The sequence below is a fragment of the Myotis daubentonii genome, chromosome 10 (genome assembly GCF_963259705.1).
Source record: "Myotis daubentonii chromosome 10, mMyoDau2.1, whole genome shotgun sequence".
NCBI classification, from domain to species: Eukaryota; Metazoa; Chordata; class Mammalia; order Chiroptera; family Vespertilionidae; genus Myotis; species Myotis daubentonii.
Genome location: NC_081849.1, coordinates 76,220,981 through 76,242,534, shown reverse-complemented (window position 1 = coordinate 76,242,534; position 21,554 = coordinate 76,220,981). Strand labels below are relative to the sequence as shown.

General features: G+C 46.7%; 1 protein-coding gene across 4 annotated transcripts in view; it reads right to left on the bottom strand.

The window, feature by feature from the left end:
- CDK13 (cyclin dependent kinase 13) overlaps positions 1 to 17,893 on the bottom strand; it is a 123,710-nt gene extending 105,817 nt beyond the window's left edge. For all 4 annotated transcript variants that reach the window (XM_059655734.1, XM_059655736.1, XM_059655735.1 and 1 more), the window contains exon 1: positions 16,662 to 17,893. In XM_059655734.1, coding sequence (XP_059511717.1) covers positions 16,662 to 17,893 — 1,232 coding nt within the window. The remainder of the gene's footprint in view (positions 1 to 16,661) is intronic.
- Between the last annotated feature and the right edge of the window lie 3,661 nt (positions 17,894 to 21,554).

Below are 21,554 nucleotides of genomic sequence, written 5' to 3'. Positions count from 1 at the left end.
CTACACGAAAACTAATAAGACCCTCGATCTTATATTGGGGAACCAACTAGAAATTAAGCACACACGGTCTGAAATAACGAATATTAAACAGACGCCCGACAGCAGACCAGAGGAGCGCAAGAATCAAGTCAATGATTTGAATTGCGAGGAAGCAAAAAACATCCAACGGGAAAAGCAAAATGAAAAAAGAATCCAAAAATGCGAGGATAGTGTAAGGAGCCTCTGGGACAGCTTCAAGCGTACCAACATCAGAATTATAGGGGTGCCAGAAGATGAGAGAGAGCAAGATATTGAAAACCTATTTCAAGAAATAATGACAGAAAACTTCCCCCACCTGGTGAAAGAAATGGACTTACAGGTCCAAGAAGCGTGGAGAACCCCAAACAAAAGGAATCCAAAGAGGACCACACCAAGACACATCATAATTAAAATGCCAAGAGCAAAAGATAAAGAGAGAATCTTAAAAACAGCAAGAGAAAGTAACTCAGTTACCTACAAGGGAATACCCATACGACTGTCAGCTGATTTCTCAACAGAAACTTTGCAGGCCAGAAGGGAGTGGCAAGAAATATTCAAAGTGATGAATACCAAGAAACTACAACCAAGATTACTTTATCCAGCAAAGCTATCATTCAGAATTGAAGGTCAGATAAAGAGCTTCACAGATAAGGAAAAGCTAAAGGAGTTCATCACCACCAAACCAGGATTATATGAAATGCTGAAAGGTATCCTTTAAGAAGAGGAAGAGGAAGAAAAAGGTAAAGATACAAATTATGAACAACAAATATGCATCTATCAACAAGTGAATCTAAGAATCAAGTGAATAAATAATCTGATGAACAGAATGAACTGTTGATTATAATAGAATCAGGGACATAGAAAGGGAATGGACTGACTATTCTTGGGGGGGAAAGGGGTGTGGGAGATGTGGGAAGAGACTGGACAAAAATTGTGCACCTATGGATGAGGACAGTGGGTGGGGAGTGAGGGCAGAGGGTGGGGCGGGAACTGGGAGGAAGGGAGTTATGGGGGTAAAAAAAAAAGGAACAAATGTAATAATCTGAACAATAAAGATTTAATTTAAAAAAAAAATGTTCAATTTGGTGAATGAATAAGCAAATTAATGGTATGTCCATAAGTGGAGTATTACTCACCAATAAAAAGGATCAAAACACCTGAACATGCAACACTGATGAACCTCAAAACCATGTTAAGTGAAAGTAGACAATGAAAACTATGTACTACGGCCATGGCTGGGTGGCTCAGTTAGTTGGCACATTGTCCCATACACCAAAAATGTTCGGGTTTGATCTCTGGTTGTGGTGCTTATGATCAGTTTCTCTCTCACCCCGCCCCCTTCTTTTCTCTCTAAAATCAATAAAAACATATCTTCGAGTATTAGGATTAAAAAAACACACACACATACATACCATGTTATTCCATTTATATAAAGTTCAAAAAAGATCAAAGTAATGTGATGGAAAATAGATCAGTTGTTGCCAAGGACCACAGGTAGAAGTAGGGGACAGAATGAAAGGGATACATGAAACATCTGGAGCTAGGGCTGGAAATGTTCTTTTTATCATGACTGTGGTGGTGGTTACACAAGTGTATCTTTGTCATAATCCACTCAATTATACAATTAATATTGATGAATTATATTGTATATAAATCATACCTCAATATAACTGATTTGTGATGTTTTTTTAATGAATTACTGAAACATCCTATATATATCTCTCTAAGAAGGAGAAGGGACAACTCTAATATAATCTGGATATAGTAAGTATTCATAAAAGTTATCTCAGTGCTAAAGAAATTGAGAAATCACTTCTGGATGAGATTAATGAAGGCTTCTTAGATGACACCTGAACTATGGTTGGAAGAATGGTCAAGAGGATTGGCTAACTGAGTCAAGAGCATAAACTACAGTACAGAGGGTTACAATTCCACGCTTTTTAAAATAGTAAAAAGTTTAGACCCATAGAAATAGAGAACAAGCTGGATGGTTACCAGAAGGGAGGGGGCGGAGGGATGGGTAAAACAAACAAACAAAACACAAAAGAACCTGAAGTGGAATTTATCTTATTCACTTCTATTATGTTAACTTGCTCTACAGCTGCCATGACAGAAATGTCAGTGATCAATGATTCAGACTTCTTGAGCAAAGGGCTTTAAGAAGCTTTCACTATTAAAATTTCCAAAGTTTTTATTATTATACTAGAGGCCCAGTGCACAAATTTGTGCACGGGTGGGGTCAGGCCAGGCGGATAGGGGGTGGGGCCATCCTAGGGGAGGGGCCTGGAAAAGACCCACTGAGCTGGAGCTGAGCATGGGCCCCAGGCTTTCCAGGGAGGATGGCCTCAGCAAGGAAACAGAAACCACCAGAAGACTCTACAAACAGACCCTGAACTCCCTCTGGCCAGGCAGACTCAGAGCTGGTCTCTGTGTGTACATTAGACACAGCCCGGCACTCGCCTCTGTCTGTTGGTCAAATCCATTGCATCAAAAAAACTTATTCTGCCCTGACCGGTTTGGCTCAGTGGATAGAGCGTCGGCCTACAGACTGAAAGGTCCCAGGTTCGATTCCGGCCAAGGGCATGTACCTTGGTTGCAGGCACATCCCCAATGGGGGTGTGCAGGAGGCAGCTGATTGATGTTTCTCTCTCATCGATGTTTCTAACTCTCTATCCCTCTCCCTTCCTCTCTGTAAAATTTCAATAAAGTGTATTTTTAAAAAACAAACAAAAAACTTGTTCCCCTTCTTCTCTTTGAGCCCTTACAACAAATAGAGGCTAATTGGAAGACGTGGGCCCCAGTGGCAGAGCCAGGCCCCACAATCACCCAGAATTTAGGCCTAAGACAACTGGGTAGCAATCTCCACAGAACAGAACACACTGTCTTAGAGTCTTAATTCTCCCCTAAAATATGCCCAGCTGCTCCTCTTTAGCCAGGATAGATTGAACTAAGGAACCAAAACCGAGTCTCCTTTGAGGTGGGATCCACCAGAAGCCAGCTGGTGACAAGGCCCCTCACAGGCGGCTGCCTTCCCCCCAAGCTCAGTGTGCTCTGAGCCAGTCTTTTTCTGGTGGTGCCAGGCCCTGGGCTGCTGGTTGGGCGGCAGGTCCACAGGGTTTCTTTCCATCGCCTTCCTGGCCTCCCAAGCAGTACCCTCCAGCCTGGCATGCCAGGTGGCTGTCACTAGAGCCAGGACTCAGAGAGCAAAGGAGCTGACCCGCATTGAGATGGACCCGCAGGTGGCCAGGCCGTGCCCCCACCCCACTTGTCAGTCTCGCTCATGTGGATTGGGCCAAAGCCCGCTGCCCGAGACTGGCGCCATGTGGGGAGGGTCGCAGCGGGGAGAGGGGCGCCCTGACCTGCCAACCTTGGTGATGATCATCTCAGTGCCCAGCTGATGGAATTCGTCCCACAGAGCCTTCATCTCAAGCTGTGCACTCACGCTGGCCACCTTCGTGTTCTTCTTTACCAGCGCCTTGGCGACAGCTGCACAACTGGCCCTGGGGCCCTTGGGCTCAGCAGCAGCGGCCCTAGAGGCCTGCACGTCATAGCGATCTGTCATTTTGGTTGTTCCACTGTAACGGTCACTGGGCTTTTATGATATAGACTTAAGATAGAGCAATAAGCCTCCATGGGGCAAATTAATGATACTTTAATTACGAAGGGATGTCAGTCCTACCATCAATGTTTCATTCATGAATACCGATGATTGGGAATTTATCAACCAATAAAACCAACCAGCATTCTAAGACTGAAAAATAATAATCTCATTTTAAATAGCATATGAAATGGTGAAGGGATTGAGCAAAAAGGAGAAAAAAACTCATGGACACAGACAACAGTATAGTGATTGTGAGGGGGATAGGGAGAGATGGGAGAGGGTATGGGGGGGATGCCGGGAGCCAGTCCATCCTTGCTGTTTCAAGGGACCTGGCATATATGGCATACTGTTCTTTATATGTTTGCTCACCTTCTTGGCGCTGTGTTTTAACCAAGGTCACCTCTCCTAGAAAGGTTGAATCCCCAGGTAGGGATTTTCCCCTGAAGTTAGGGAGGGAATAAAACCCCTCAACTAAGTGCCAGGCGGGTAATTAATCCCTTTAACTACGAACAATCATGCTTAAACTACATAATCTTTTCTCCCTGGAATGGAGATAAGAAACGCCCTAACCTTTGTAATAGAGATTGATAGGATTGAATCAACTGGTATAAATACAGTTGTAACAAGACAGAAACACACAGAACTCAGAACACAGAACCAGACAGAAAGAGACAGAACTCAGAACAGAATCAAGAAGACAGAACCTACACGGAGCCTAGAGACAGAAGAACTTCGCTGGAGAGAGCATGGCAAAAGATCCTGGACAGAAACTGGCCTCAGAACCTAGAGACAGAACCTAGCAAGAGAGCATGGCAGGGGATCCTGGACTGAACCTGACTGCGGAGATTGGCAGGAAGAGCCTGACTAGAACCTGGTGACTGAACCTGACTGGAGAACCTGAGCAGAACCTCTCTGGAGATCGAGACCAGAACTTGGCTGGAGATCCTGGCTAGGCTGCTAATCAACTGAACGCTGTCTCCGTGTCATTCCTTCTTCGCCGACTCCGTCCACACCTTTGGGGACCCCTGGACCCGCTGGGGCTGGACCCCGGCAGGGGGATAAATGGTGATGGACAGAGACTTGACTGAGGTGGTGAATACATGATACAGTGGACAGATGATGTGTTATCTGAAACCTACAAACTTCTAACCAGTGTCATTCTAATAAAGTCAACAAAAAGGAAAAAAGGTAGCATATGCAGTGCTGTGCAATCCTTTAAAAAAGCTGCTTTTGCTCACTGAAGTATTGCTTGTAACAGCAAATACTGAAAACAACTAAAGTGTCCATTTGTAAGGGACTGGTTCCATAAACTAGGAGGCAGTCATTCACACAATGGAATACTATGCACCTTTGGAATATAAGAATAAGGAAACTCTTCTGAAGCAGGGGGTCCCCAGGGGGTGAGGCCAACGGAGTCCTAACGAAGCATGCCCGATTCCGGAGACCAGGTTCAGTGACGCAGATCTAAGTTTATTGTGTACATGCAGCAATATATATAACATTTTGGACCAATCAGAAGTTTACACCATCCTTAGGGCAGCCAATAGTAGGAAAGATCAGGGTACTATGTAGGGGCTCTAGGGGGCTTGCTCAGGCACGCGCTGCCACTTCCCGGTGTGCTGAGGAAGCTTGTATAGGCGGAGTGCGCTCACGCCATTGCATCTGCCACTGCACTGAGATAAATCTCCTGAGCTCTTCCCACACTCTTCATGTACCAACATAGAAAGGTCCCAGGTCATACTGTTAAGGACAAAAAGCAAGTTACAGAAAAGTTATGTAATGTGCTGCCTTTTGTATAAAAAAGTAGGAAGGGAAAGAAGAACATATATTCATATTTGCTTTTATTTAAATAAAGAACACTAGACCAATATGAGACAACTGAGTGGCATATAATAAGGGGCAGGGAGAAAAATTCTATTCACAAATGAATTCTATTCTATAAATGCATCTTATCTCCTCCTTAAAAAAAACAAAGAAAGGAAAATATTAAGGAGTCCAGTTTATACTGTAATCAACATCCAATATAATAAAAGCCCAGCAACCACACATCCCCAGTGGGGTGTGTGCAGGAGGCGGCTGGTCAATGTTTCTCTCTCATCGATGTTTCTAGCTCTCTATCCTTCTCCCTTCCTCTCTGTAAAAAATCAATAAAAATATATTAAAAAAAAAAAAAAAGCCCAGCAACCAAACAGCAGAATGACCAGACGACAGGTCAACCAGTTGCTATGATGTGCAGTGACCACCAGAGTGCAGACACTCAATGCAGGAGCTGCCCCCTGGTGGTCAGTGCACTCCCACAATGGGGTGCTGCTTGGCTGACCGGGATGAGTGGCTGCTACCACTGCAAGAGCAACCGCTCAGAGGGCAAGGGCTCCAACAGAAGGCCAATCCCGGCAGGCCAAGCCCCCCAAGCAGTGCATGAATCCTGTGCACCAGGCCTCTAGTACATAAGAAGTAAGGGTAATTTGGGTGAGTCTTGGGTGGGGAACCTTAAATGCCCAATACAAGAATTTGAATCTGGCCTGGCGGGCATGGCTCAGTGGTAGACATCGACCTATGAACCAGAAGATCATGGTTTGATTCCTATCAGGGCACATGCCCAGGTTGCAGGCTCGATCCCCAGTGAGGGGTGTGCAGGAGGCAGTCAATCAATGATTCTCTCTCATCACTGATGTTTCTACCTCTCTCTCCCTTCCTCTCTGAAATCAATAAAAATATATTTTAAAGAAAAAAATTTGAATCTGTAAATATGTTTTATAGGAAAATGACAGAATCAAAGTGGTATTTTAAGATTAATTTCAATGCAGAAAACGGTAGGAGCTTGAAGAATCAAGACCCAAAGCATGCAGATCCAACAATAAGAAGATCCATAAATTAAGAAGTTTTAAACTAAATCAGAGTGGACTAGAAACCACTGCAAAAGCACCAACAGAACAAACAATTTATTCGAAGTGGGGAGGGAGAAAAGATAAATATTACTTTAAGCATAGCTGTCTGGGAGAAACAACTACCTCTTAAAACACTTACACACACATATACAAATCAAAAACTTCTTAAAACATAAACAAGGTTAAAAGACAAAAGACAACTCATGAAAAATACTTGCTAATTAAAGCCATGCGCGCGCGCACACACACACACAAAATAACCAGTTAATATCTCTAATACAAAAAAGGCTCTTAAAAGCTAATAAGAAAACTAACAAAAATCAAGATATAAGAACCAAAAAATAGATGAAAATAAATTTAGCATTATTAGATTTTAAAGAAATGCAACTGAAAACAGGAATGGGATAACTGACAACTCCACAGACAGTGAAGACTGCAGAAACGGGTACTCCAATACTTGGAAAATACAAATTGATAAAAGCTTTCTGAAGATGCAATATGACAGAATTATCAAAACTACAAATGTGCATAGCATTTTTGGCCCAAGAATTCTACCCCTGGGAAATCTAATCTAGAAGGTATTATGGGACAAATGCACACAAAATTTGCAATAGATACATACACATTGTAAAAATAAGTCCTAGGAGCTTACAGTCTAATAGTAGCAAAATGGACTTGGCCAAACAAGTTATAGGACACCAATACAATGGAATCCTAGGAGTCAATAAAAATATACTATATACTACAGCAGGGGTGGGCAAACTTTTTTTTTTTAATATATTTTATTGATTTTTCACAGAGAGGAAGGGAGAGAGATAGAGTTAGAAACATCGATGAGAGAGAAACATCAATCAGCTGCCCCTTGCACATCCCCCACCGGGGATGTGCCCGCAACCCAGGTACATGCCCTTGACCAGAATCGAACCCGGGACCTCTCAGTCCGCAGGCTGACGCTCTATCCACTGAGCCATACCGGTTTCAGCTGGGCAAACTTTTTGACTCGAGGGCCACAATGGGTTCTTAAACTGGACCGGAGGGCCGGAACAAAAGCATGCATGGAGTGTTTCTGTGAACTAATATAAATTCAAAGTAAACATCATTACATAAAAGGGTACGGTCTTTTTTTTTTTTTAGTTTTATTAATTTCAAATGGACCGGATCCGGCCCACGGGCCGTAGTTTGCCCACGGCTGTACTACAGGGTACAAAACAGCATTGTAGTATGTTCCCATTTATATAAAATCTTATGTTCCTATGTACATATGCATAGAAAAGTCTAGAAGACTGTTCATCAAAATATCAAGGGTGAACATCTCAAGTGGTTGGACTCAACACACCTTGAATCTCTTACCCTTTTCTATACTAACCAAAAATTTCTACAAGCCTCTACTATCTTTGTAAACAAGTGAAAAATAATGGCGAGCAATATCTGAAAAATATGACTCCAAGAAAGGTAAAATAATTAATTTAATGTTGGATAAATTAAGTTTGGAGTGTCAAAAAAAAAAACTCTCAGTGAAAGTATCCCTATGCAACTGAAACTAAAGAAATAGAAAAGTAAGAAGGCACACAGCCCAGTAACTATTTTCAGCTTTCAGTTTATCTCACTACCCTTTTCTTTTCCACTTTATAAAAATTCCAGTATTAACCTAAATTTTACCCTCTAATCTACATTTTATTTTCCAAATATATTAAGACCATAAGATTCTCCCACAATTTAGATATGCACAATTTAGAAATTTAAGGAAAAAAAATCAGTGCAAACAAGTAATACTTCTGATCATTTTGCTTCCAACACCCACTTTAAAGCTTACAGATATCTACATATGAAACAAAGCAAACCAAAAAAAAATAAAGACTTCAATAATATTTATTTTAAAAGTACACGAGAAAAAACTAAAATGATCTTAAACCCAGCCAGCGTGGCTCAGTGGTTGAGCATCAACCTATGAACCAGGAGGTCTCTCTCATCACTGATATTTCTATCTCTCTCTTCCTCTCCCTTCCTTTCTGAAATCAATAAAGTTATTTAAAAATATAAAAAACAAGTAAATAAAATGATTTTAAATAGTGAATGTTAAGCAACATTAATTTTAAACTGGTTTTTCAGAAATAGCTACAATTTTTCAGTTAGCTTATAGGAGCTTGCCATTCAGTCTGCTCAGAAAACTATCACTAAGAAAATCACACAACTGATACCTGTGCAAAGATTCATTTGCATTAATCTGTGGGAAAAAATGGTATTTCAATCTAATAAACATTTTAGTATATTTACTTTAAGGAAAAAAAAAGGTATTTCAATTAATTCAACCACTAATACACTTAGGAATTTGTCCTCTAGGAGCTTACAGTCTAGTAGAGAAAACACAAATGTAGCCAGCCAAGTAATTAGAATATTAAATAGGTTTTTTAAGCCTCATAACAAAGAAAAAGCAAAGTGCAAGGAATATAAGAAAAGGAATAAACTTTTTCTAGATGAATGCAGAAAGGTTACAAGATGGAGTGGGATTTGAGTTGGGTTTTGAATGCAACTGGAGGCAGAGAAGAGAAAAAAGGGCATTTCAAGCTAAAAGAACAGCAAGAGTAAAATTAATGAAAGTGCCTCTAAAAACAATTCTGTTAGAATGAGGCCAGATCATAAAAGACATTACCTGATTATGCATTAGAAAGCTTGGATTTAATTCTATATAATGAAAGTGACACATCTAAGCAAGATTTTAAGAAAATTCTAATAATGAATGAATCTATATATATAAAAGGATAATATGCTAAGTGTCCCTCTGCTCGTCTGACCAGTCGCTACGACACGCACTGACAACTAGGGGGTAGGGTAGAAACTCAACACAGGATCTGCTGAGCTGCAGAGACTTGGCAGCGGCGCTTCTCGGGTGACGCACCCTAAAACCAAAGAGGAGGGAGCCCGATTCCTCGCAGGGCTGTGCTATTCCACGCAGGGCAGCACGATTCCACCCTCGGCCGTGGGTTATGTTGTTGCTGGGCACTGTCGGCCCCGAATCTGGTTTACTGCCCACTTGCGTTTGCATTCCACACCCTGTACAACAGCAACTTTGCAGAGTGCCCTCTCACACTCCGGGACCCCTGGGGGGATGTCAGGGAGCTGGTTTCAGCCTGACCCCTGCAGGCCAGGCCGAGGGACCCCACCTGCCAGAGGGACCCCGCTCACTCCAGACTCTGGGGAGGGACCATGGGAAGTTCACTCCAGGGCATGCCTGGCCTGTCTCACCCAGTCCCACCCCACCGGCGACCTTCTAATTAATTTCCTTTCAATGTGCATGAAACTGTGCATCGGGTCACTAGTCCTCCTATATAATAAAAAGCTAATATGCAAGTTGACAGAAAGGCGAAACAACCAGTCGCTATGACATGCACTGACCACCAGGGGGCAGACGCACAATGCAGGAGCTGCCCCCTGGTGGTCAGTGCACTCCCATAGGGGGAGCACCGCTCAGTCAGAAGCCCTGAGCAGGGTTCACGGCTGGCGAGTGCAGTGGTGGTGGCAGGAGCCTCTCCCGCCTCCATGGCAACACTAAGGACCCCTTGGGAGATGTCCGACTGCTGGCTTAGTGCAGAGTGGGCTGAGGGACCCCCCCCCCCCTTCAAGTGCACGAATTTCGTGCACCAGGCCTCTAGTTAGAAACAAAAGAATAGATGAATAGGGAAGAAATAATAACAGGAAGTGCGATTAAAAAAAGGGGGGGGGCCTGAACTAAGGAGCTAAAAATGGAAATGGGATAAATAACTTGTGTTAGAACAAAAATATGGTAAGAGCTGAGTAGATACAAATGTCAAGTAAGATTTGGTCAGAAAAAGGAGCAAAATACAAGGCCATCTTAATAATAAAAGGAGTGATTAAAAGTTTAGAGATTTAAGAGAGTTCACCTAAATTTACAGCCCTTCTGAGTGTTTCTGCATTTATTCTAGTATCCTATACTTTTGACGCTTTTAAAAAGCATTTTAAGAATTCCATTCATCTAAGGATACCCATGACTTACTTCTATTAAATATATATTAAAACCAGTAGCATTAGGAGCTTCTTTTTTTAAAATTCTAGAATGTCTTCATTTTGTATATTTTAGAACACAGGTTTTTAGGACAAAACACTAAGTAATCCATGATAGAGGTATCCCACATCATATGCAAGTGAATACTAATAAATTCATTTATTAACATCTAGGTCCACCCATCTTTAGATTCACTGGGTCATATTGTTTTTCCATAATGGAGACTCTGCTACTTCTTGGTAGAATAGAACTTCTATAGGTTCAGAGAGACAACCAATCCTATCTAATAAAAGAGGAACATGGTAATTAGCGTACATCCGATACCCTTCCCATTGGCTAATCAGGGCGATATGCAAATTAACTGCCAGCCAGATGGCGGCCGGCAGCCAGGCAGCTTGAAACATGAGGCTTGCTTGCTTCAGTGATGGAGGAAAGCAACGTTCCCTGCCTGCCTTGCAGGCCTCTGAGCTTGCAGTTTGAAACATTGTTACAAATACAGAAGCTAAACAAAACCCCAGAAACCTGCTTTCAGCCCACCGGGATCTCAGAGCTGGAGTTGATACAGAGTTTCGATTATAGAACCCAAACAAACCAGATACCTGCTTTCAGCAGCAGAGGCCTCAGAGCTGGAGCCAGAGCTAAAGCTGGCCCAGAAGAAAAAAAGAAAAAAGGAAAAAAAGGAGCAGTTGGGAGCTTTAGTCACCCCCAGCCTGAAAACAGCCCTCCGCCCCTCACCCGGACAGGCCAGGCACCCCAGTGGGGACCCCCACCCTGAAGGGTGTGTAACCAGCTGCAAACAGCCATCATCCCCTCACCCAGGCTGGCCAGGCACCCCAGTGGGGACCCCCACCCTGATCCAGGACACCCTTCAGGGCAAACCAGCCAGTCCCCACCCGTGCACCAGGCCTCTATCCTATATAGTAAAAGGGTAATATGTCTCCCAGCACCGGAATCAGCAGAGCTGAGAGGCCTCCTGGCACCGGGATCAGTGTGACAGGGGGCAGCACCCAAACCCCCTGATCGCCCTGCAGCTCTGTGTGTGACAGGGGTCAGGGCTACAACCTCCCTATCGGCCCTGCTCTGTTCATGACAGGGTAATGCGCCCCAATTCCCTGATCAGCCCTGCTCTGTGCCTGATAGGGGGGAGCTCCCCAACCCCCTGATCGCCCTGTGGCTCTGTGTGTGACAGGGTCCAGCGCCCCAACCCTTCCACCCCCCCCTCCCCACACACACACACAGGCCCTGCTCTGTGTGTGATGGGGTAGAGCCATAACCTCCCCATCGGCCCTGCCCTGAGTGTGACAGTGGCGGCGCCCCAACTCCCTGATCGGCCCTGCTCTGTGGGTGATAGAGGGCGGTTCCCCAACCCCCTGATCCACCCTGCTCTGTGACAGGGGGGAGCTCCCCAATCCCGATTGGCCCTGCTCTGTGCGTGACAGGGTACGGAGCCCCAACCCCCCCTGATGGGCCCTGCTCTGTGAGTGACAAGGGGCACCGCCCTAACCCCCTGATTGGCCCTGCTCTGTGCATGACAGGGGGTGGTGCCGCAACCTCCCCATCGACCCTGCCTTGAGTGTGACAGGGGGCGGTGCCCCAACCCCCCAATTGGCCCTACCCTGAGCATGACTGAGGGTGGCATCGCAACCTCCCGATCCGCCCTGCTCTGTGCATGACAGGGGGCGTCGCCCCAACTCCCCAATTGGCCTGCTCTGAGCCCGACCAGGGGCTGCACCTAGGGATTGGGCCTGCCCTCTGCCACCCGGGAGCAGGCCTAAGCCAGCAGGTCGTTATCTCCCGAGGAGTCCCAGACTGCGAGAGGGCACAGGCCAGGCTGAGGGACCCCCCCCCTCTCCCCCGAGTGCACAAATTTTTGTGCACCAGGCCTCTAGTTATATATAACAATGTACTGTACTAATTGTACCTGATCTGACTTGATCAACTTCAGATCAAGAATCAATAACTAAGAGTAATTAATGTCTTTAAGAAATGTTTTTTTAAGCTCCTATTCATAAAAGCTATGAATTAGTAAAGACAAAATGAGCTGAAAGAATCTTTAGAAGAACATGTTTTTTAAAATCCTCAAATGTTGCAATGGTGGCCAGGAAAACAGAAATTAATACATAAATATCCAAACAGTAACTGAATTTTAGCAAAACAAATTATTATTATGAGGTGGCCAGCTCCCTTGAATGCCAGGTGAGGTTTGATACAGCATAATACCAACAGCATGTACTTTAGAATCAGACCAATCCAAGCTGATCTTGTAACAAATCACTTAACTTTTTAGAGTTTCCATTTCCCAAACTATCAACAGAAATGTTTCCAACTACCGGTAACATGTGTTTTGGGGGTGAATGTACGTTAAATATTTATCATATTTATCGACGTGTGGCACACAGTAAAACTCATCTTAGTACCTTTCCTAAACAGCCCCTCTCTTCAATGCACCCTCATATTTATTACAGGAGCAATCAGCAAAATTATGTGACTTCCTACACTCCAACATTCAAGTATTAAAGAAAATATGGTAAACTGGTTATACAGGGGGGGAAGAGTAAAGCTACGAAGTGACTGATTAAAAGAAAAGCATGAGCAAAGGACTGAAGGTTCAAATAAAGGCAAAGAGCCGTTGTAACGCAGGTATCAGTAGAATGGAGAGATTTATTCTAGGAACTAATACCAAGAAAAATATCAATCATGGTTTCAATATTAGTATTTTGAATGTGTTTGCATTTCCTTAAAAATATCTACATTGACAATTTATTAATATGTAAGCTCCATGTGGCTGGAAACAGATCCAAGTTTTATTTCCTGCAGCATAACATGTGGTCTATATTAAATACTTATATAATCCAGGCCCACATGAATATTTCATATGCTCAGTAAAGTCCATCATCCCTTCATTTACCCTTTCAACAATTATTGAGTCTACTTCTGTCAGACACTATGATTAGCACTAGGATTATAATGGTGGTCAAGACAGGCTAGTTGCCTTCATGGGGCTCCCAATCCAGTAGTCTATTCCTTAAACAATATGGGTCACCTACCACAATTACTATATTCTAAAAACAAATAAAACTTTTTGTATTAAACTGGACGAGTCCAATTAATTGTTCCTAAACAGTAATTAATACATTTGCTATATTTAAAAATTTTTAAGTTTTTCAATCAACTATGTTAGCTATAAATTATGGGCCTCACATTTTAAGCAGGACATTTGACAAACTAGATATAATGTGGAAAATCTAAATAGCATACCTTATGAAAAATGAGTTTGGGGGCCAAGAAAAGAAGACTCAAAAGATACAGTAACTCTTTATATTTAAAGAGGTAGCATACAGGTTTGCTCTGTAATCATTTCAAAGGGTTAAATTTGAAGCAATGGTTAGAACTGACACAGAGCTGGATTTCTGTTTCAATATGAAGAATTCTAATAATTCAATAACATCTAAACCACATTAGATTTCTGTAATACTCTACACTATTTCTATACATAAATTTTCATTTAATTCCTGAAATACACACACACACACACACACACACACACACACACACACCACAAAACAGGTATTTTCCTGTTACAGCTTAGGAAACTGAGTCTCCAAGGATCTAGCTAAAACCTGGGCAAACCAAGACTAGAACTTGAGTCCCAGATCTAATGAAATAAGCTGTCTTCAAAGCAACATCTTCCCACCTCTAGATGTATTCAGGAACACACCAAGTGGCCAGCTGTCAGGAATGTTAGTCAAGATATTCTAAAGCTCATTCCAAATCCAATCTTTTAGAAATACTAGTGGTCAATATAAACACCACGAAATATTTCAGTTATGAATGGTTCTCTAGAAGGCAAGTTTCCTAAGGGCAAGGACCTTGTCTTTCTTCTCTGCTATATCCCAGTCCCTAGAACAGTATCTGGCATATAATATATACTCAATAAATACTTGCTAAATATGGATAACCCTAATCACACACACCACTATTATATCAAATAAACAAAATGCATAGCACTATTAGATAATAAAGGACCTTGCTAAAGTATCCAGCAACTAAAAAGCCTGCTAAACATAAAATCCATTCTTAATATTATATCACACTGAAAATCACTAAAGTCCTGAAATTTTGCCTAATCGATTTTCAGAAACAAATTCAATTAAAAAAAAACAACACACAAACCTTTTGGCAAACCTAAAATATCTTAACTAAAAGTAAAATATAAGGCAGCGGTTCTCAACCTGTGGGTTGCGACCCCCTTGGGGGTCGCCTAAGGCCATCGGAAAACACATATATAATTACACATTGCTTTTGTGATTAATCACTGTGCTTTAATTATGTTCAATTTGTAACAATGAAAATACATCCTGCATATCAGATATTTACATGACGATTCATAACAGTAGCAAAATTACAGTTATGAAGTAGCAACGAAAATACTTTTATGGTTATGGGTCACCACAACATAAGGAACTGTATTAAAGGGTCGCGGCATTAGGAAGGTTGAGAACCACTGATATAAGGTCTTACAAGATGTAAAGAATAAATTTGGTGAAATGACTTTTCAGGATTGATAGTCTGCGTAAAGCATCAACTAACTAGCATTTTGAGTGTGCTTGAACACTCTAAGAATGAAGAAATGAGCATCGAACAGACTGTCAATTACAGCGGGAAGGCTGGGGAGGTGTTGGGGGAGGGGGTGTAAGATCAACAGAAGGACCTGTATGCATGCATATAAGCATAACCAATGGACACAAGACAGGGGGGGCAGGGGTGAGGGCATGTGCCGGGGGTAGGGGAGGCCGGGGGAAGGTCCATGGGGAAGAAAAGGAGACACATGTACTACTCTTTGTAATACTTTAAACAATAAAAATAAAGTTTAAAAAAAGAAATGAAATGTATACAGCTGTTTTAGTTTAAAGATAAACTCATACCTGTATCTCTATTCACATCACATCTTTACAAACACTAGGCTGGCACTTCAAAAAATCTGCTAATTTTACACGTACATATACTATACTTAGTCAACATAACTCGTACATAGAGGTACTAAGCATCCATTTGTCATTACTGAAAGAAAACTAAGACCAATAGGAAAATCACAATCAATGCAAATGTCATTCTGTAAAATCCTAAATTACGAGGCCTAGAGTTTCCAGACATCTTAAAGAATATAAGATCATGCAAAATACTCAAAAGTTCCTTATAATTCACCGTGCTTACAGGTAGTTATATATCAATGCTCACACTTTTTTTGAGAAATACAAGTAAGGCAGAATAGCTATATGAAAGATTTACTCTAATTTTGCTAGGTTAAATTTACCTTTTAAAAGATTTCTAAACAAAAATCCTAATATTTAAGGGCCTACTAGTATTTTGCTTTAAAGTAAGTGTAAATAGTAACTCAGAATAATAGTTAACGTGAGAATGTACTAGAACATTTACTTGGTTACACTGGACTACATCAACTAGATTACGTTTGCACGTAATTAACAACTGGTGTCATCAAAAACCAACAACCTTAAAAAAAACACACCAACAATCTTGTCTTTGTCCTTTTTCTACTTTTTGAAATTATGACTGAAAGACTGCATAAGAAACTATACCACCCAAAATATCGCAAAATGAACTTTCCTCCTTGTCTTCAAGAATTTAGAACTATAAGCTTTTTCCACATATTAAGAAATACACCTTACAGAAAAGCTGCTTTCCCATCGTTGACACATTAACAATCTATCTAAACCTGACATCAGCACGTGACTCAAATCCTCCTTTATAATAAACAGCCCCTAAATCTTCAACAATGAAATCTCTTTAGAGGGCTTTCAAAAAAAGTATGACACGTTAAACAAGCTCTGGGTTTACCCAAACTAACGGTGCTGGAAAACCAAGGGCAGTTGGGAGGAACCTGTTGACCTATCCATGCAACAAGTTTAACGCTCTGCCCTCTCCCGGGAAACCTCCCTCACCGAGGAGACTCGCTCGGCCGGACCTGTGGCTGTGCCTCCGCCCCTCCACGGCGTCACCGGCGCCCAAACGCCTCCGGATCCTCGAAGCGCGCCCCGAGCGGGGTGTTCAGTCCCGGGTGGTTTCGCAGAGCCCCGTTACCCCTTTCCCGCCCCCCGGAACCCGGCCGACTCACCTGATGACGGGGCTGTAGGGGCTCCGGGAGCGCCGCCAGCTGCTGCTGCTGTAGGGGCTGGGGGACACGTCGCCGCCCCGTTCGTACGAGCTGTGGCGGCTGTAGCTGGGGGAGCGGCGGCGGCTGTAGGGGCTCGGGGAGCGCGCCAGCCGCCGCGAATAGGGGCTGCTGCCCCCTCCCGCCGGGCTCGGGGACTTGCGGCTCCGCAGGCTCTGCGAGGCCCGGTGCGACACCGGGCTGTCGTCCCGGCCGCCCAGGGGGCTCAGGGACCGCTGCCGCCGCCGGTAGGCCTTCGGCTCGGTCTTGTCCTCCCGGTAGGCCTTGGGCGGCTCCTTGTAGGCCGACGGCGGCTCCTTGGACGACTTAGTCCGGCTCCGGTGAGCCTTCGGGTCCCGGTCCTTGCGGCCGCTGCTGCTGCTGGACGTGGCCGAGGCGCTCTTCCGGCGGCCGCCGCTGCTGCTGCTGCTGCCGCTCTTGGCGGCCTCGGCCCGCTCCTCGCCGCTGTGGCTGTGGCGGCTGCGGGACTTGGAGGCCTCGCCGCCGCCGCGCTGCCCGTCCCGCCGCCGGTGCTCGCGGTGGCGCTCCTTGCTGCGGCCGCTGCTGCGGCGGCGGTCCCGGCGGGGCCGGCGCCCCGACCCCGACCCCGACCCCTCCCCCCGCCGCTGGGTGCCGGAGGAGGAGGCCGGACTCCCGCCGCTGCCCCCCGTCCCCCCGGCAGCCGTCGCCGCCGCGGCCGCGCTGGCGCCCCCCAGCAGCAGCCCCTGCTCGGACTGGGAGCTCACATCCTCGTACTCCACCAGCGGGGTCACACCCCCGCCGCTGCTGGCACCGCCACCGCCGTCCTGCTGCGGCTGGGGCAGCGAGAAGACCCGGCGCTTCTCCGCCTCCTGCCCGGCGCGGGGCCCGCGGCGCCGCTTCTGCCGCCCTCCGGGGCGCCTCTTGCCTCTCGCCAGCCGCTTGACCTCCAGAGGGGGGCCCGGGCTGAAGCAAGAGGAGGAGGCCGCGGCGGCGGCGGCGGCTGCGGCGGCGGCGGCCGTGCCGGGAGCAGCCAGGAAGAGCAGAGGCGGCGGGGGCGGCGGCGGTTGCAGGAGCTGCGGCTGGAGGAGCGGCAGCAGCAGCGGCGGCTGCTGAGGGGACAGGAATCGCCTCCGCTTGCGGCGTTCCTCCAACTTCTTCTCCGCCCAGCTCAGGCCCCCGCCTCCCCCCAGCGCCGTGTCCGAGCTGCTCGGCATCGCCTAGGGCTCGCCGCCGAGCGCGGCGCGGGTGCGGCCTCCTCCCGGGTCAGATCCTGGCCATCGCTCCCGCCGGAAACGGGACCGCGGCGGCGGAGGGACACCGAGCACCCGGGCGGTGCGGCGGCCAGGCCACGATAATCCGGGTCGGGACGCGGGTCCCCGGGTTCCAGGTCACCGTGGGGTACGCAGCGGCCTCCAGGCCCGAAGGCAGCAGGGATCCGGGCGGCCGGGCTCCGCTTCGCGCTGGTCGTCCTAGTCCCGAGCAGCCGAAACAGCCGATGCGCCGGGCGGGCGCCGACCGGCGGGGGAGTCCGGAGTCCTCCAAGTGCCCCCGCGGCTGGGGAGCGGCCTGGGCCGCGCTCGGCTCCGGCAGCGCAACGCGGAAGTACCACCTTCGTCGTCGCTTCACTCCATCGCGCCCTGACGTTGGGTGCGAGTTCAGGGGAGGGGAGTGGGCGAGACAACAACACGCCTCCGCCGCCGCCGCCTCCTCCTCCGCGTCGACGTCGTCTTCCAGGGGTGGTGGCGACGCACGGCGGGCGCCTCGGCAATGGCTGGGTCTTGACAACTCCCGGCCTAGGGCCTCGCGCACTTTGCGGCCCGCAGGGGCGGGCGGCGGGGCGAGGCGGAGGCGACCGGGCTGCGGCTCTCGGTCGGGGCAGCGAGTGTGCGGAACTGGGCGGGGGGCTGTTTCCGGGGAGATGGGGGCGGGGGGGGGGTTTCTGAGTCCGTGGCGGTGGGTAGGAGCCCGGACTTTCTCCTTCCTTCGCCGGCGCGAGCAGAGGTGGCGGAGCTGCCCCTGTCCTCCGCTCCCCCCTCCCACGAGGAGGGTTCTGGGGTGTGCGGCCGGCCCCGCTCGCTCCTCCCCTTCCCTCTCCGCGCCCCGTCAGGCGGAGGGAGGGCGCCGAGACTGGCTGGCTGGGCCCGCACCTCCCCAGCCCCTCCTCCTCGCCTCGCTCCCTCGGCCTGTCCCCGGGCCCTGACGCCCGGCCGGGAGCGCGCACGCAGGCCACGCTCCGCAGGAGCCCAAGGTGAGTGGCGTCGGGGCGAAGGAGGCGGGAACAAAGTGGCCTCGCACCGGCGGGCTCGCTCCCGCCGGCGACCGGCGCCCCGACCGGATGTGACGTACGTACGAGCTTCCGGCGAGGGTGCGCCTGCGTGGGGAGCGGGGTGAAAGAAAGGAGAGGCTCGGCGCGCCGCCCACTGCTGTCGCGGGGACTCGCGGCGACGCCTGGCCGGCCGCGCCGGTGGCTGACGTCCCGCGCGCAGAGCCGGCCCCGACCCTCCGCAGGCGCCGCACCGCCTGCCTGCCGAGAGGTCGGGGCGAGAGGCCAGAACCGGAAGACTTTGACGGGGAACTTGCCGTTCGCGGGCCTGTGGGCTCGGTAGTTACCCAGCATCTCCCCTCCGCCAACCCCGGGGTGGGGACAGCTGAGCGCTGAACGGCGCCTGCCAAGGAGAGCGAAGGTGGCGTGGGCTTCCGTGGCCTCACGTCCGTCCAAACCCGAGGCCACATCTTACCCTGAAAACACGCTTGGAAATCCCTGTGTCGAGCTTTCATAAGCACTGAAATTTACTTAAAAAAATAAAAAGCCTTAAACTAATCCGGGGAATAAATGAAACGTCAAAAGGGGCTACTGAGAAACATGAGGATCATTACCAACGACCTTGAAGTCGGAACATCGTGCTCCAGGGGGGACTGCCCTCTGGGCACTTCCCCGCTTTCTCCTGACACCTAATCTGAGCGGCTGTCACAGAGTAGCCACTCGGGACCCTCGCGTCTCATTCGTTGTCTTTTTTGGGGGGCGGGAGGAGGAGAGTAAGATTTTTGAAAAATATTTTTATTGATTTCAGAGAGGAAGGGGGAGAAAGAGAGAGAGACATCAATGATGAGGGGGAATCCCGGATCGCTGCCTCCCGCACGCCCCTCTCCCGCAGATGGAGCCCGTGAACCCCAGCACGTCCTGCTGCTGGGAATCCAACCATGACCTCTCGGTTCATCGGTCAAGCTCAACCATGGAGCCAAGCCAGCAGGGTTCATTTCTTGCCTTACCAGGCTTGCTTGTTATTTATAGATTGGACACTTTGAATAATTGGGTTAAAAATCTAAATGGCTTACTGGCTTTTAATATGGTTTGTTGGAAATAAAAGTTAGGTCCATTCAATTGGCTACATGTTGTCACCCCTTTGCAGATTGTTTTGTTCAGACCGTTAGTCGGTTCTTAGTTCTTAAACATCTGGTATCTAGCCCTCATTCAGACCTTAGTGTAAATAATTCTTTTTTTTTCTATTTTTTTTTAAATTAAATCTTTATTGTTCAGATTATTACATTTGTTCCTCTTTTTTCCCCCCATAACTCCCCTCCTCCCAGTTCCCGCCCCACCCTCCGCCCTCACTCCCCACCCACTGTCCTCATCCATAGGTGCACTATTTTTGTCCAGTCTCTTCCGGCATCTCCCACACCCCTTTCCCCCCAAGAATAGTCAGTCCATTCCCTGTCTATGTCCCTGATTCTATTATGATCACCAGTTCATTCTGTTCATCAGATTATTTATTCACTTGATTCTTAGATTCACTTGTTGATAGATGCATATTTGTTGTTCATAATTTGTATCTTTACCTTTTTCTTCTTCCTCCTCTTCTTAAAGGATACCTTTCAGCATTTCATATAATACTGGTTTGGTGGTGATGAACTCCTTTAGCTTTTTCTTATCTGTGAAGCTCTTTATCTGACCTTCACTTCTGAATGATAGCTTTGCTGGATAAAGTAGTCTTGGTTGTAGGTTCTTGCTATTCATCACTTTGAATATTTCTTGCCACTCCCTTCTGGCCTGCAAAGTTTCTGTTGAGAAATCCGCTGACAGTCGTATGGGTTTTCCCTTGTAGGTAACTGAGTTTCTTTCTCTTGCTGCTTTTAAGATTCTCTCTTTGTCTTTTGCTCTTGGCATTTTAATGATGATGTGTCTTGGTGTGGTCCTCTTTGGATTCCTTTTGTTTGGGGTTCTCTGCGCTTCCTGGACCTGTAAGCCTATTTCTTTCACCAGGTGCGGGAAGTTTTCTGTCATTATTTCTTCAAATAGGTTTTCAATATCTTGCTCTCTCTCATCTTCTGGCACCCCTATAATTCTGATGTTGGTGCGCTTGAAGCTGTCCCAGAGGCTCCTTACACTATCTTCCTATTTTCGGATTCTTTTTTCATTTTGTTTTTCCGGTTCGGTGTTTTTTGCTTCTTCACATTTCAAATCTTTGATTTGATTCTTGCGCTCCTCTGGTCTGCTGTTGGGAGTCTGTATAATATTCTTTATTGCAGTCAGTGTATGCTTAATTTCTAGTTGGTTCTTTATCACAACATCGAGGGTCTCATTAGATTTCTTGAGGATCTCACTATATTTATCAGCGGTCTCACCAGTCTTTTCGAGGGCCTTACTAAATTTATCAGCGGCTTCTAGACAGTTCTTGAAAGACCTTAAAAGTGTGGTTTTGAACTCTATATCCAGCATTTTGCTTTCCTCCATTTCTGTCATTTGTGTCCTGTTTCTTTGTCTCCGCATTTTTTATGCTTTCTTGGTGCACCCTCTAGTGTTCTTTGTACGCAGTCTTGTTGTAGTTAAGCCTTGATTGTTGTAGGTAACACTGGGGGGGATTTGACCTCCAGGCC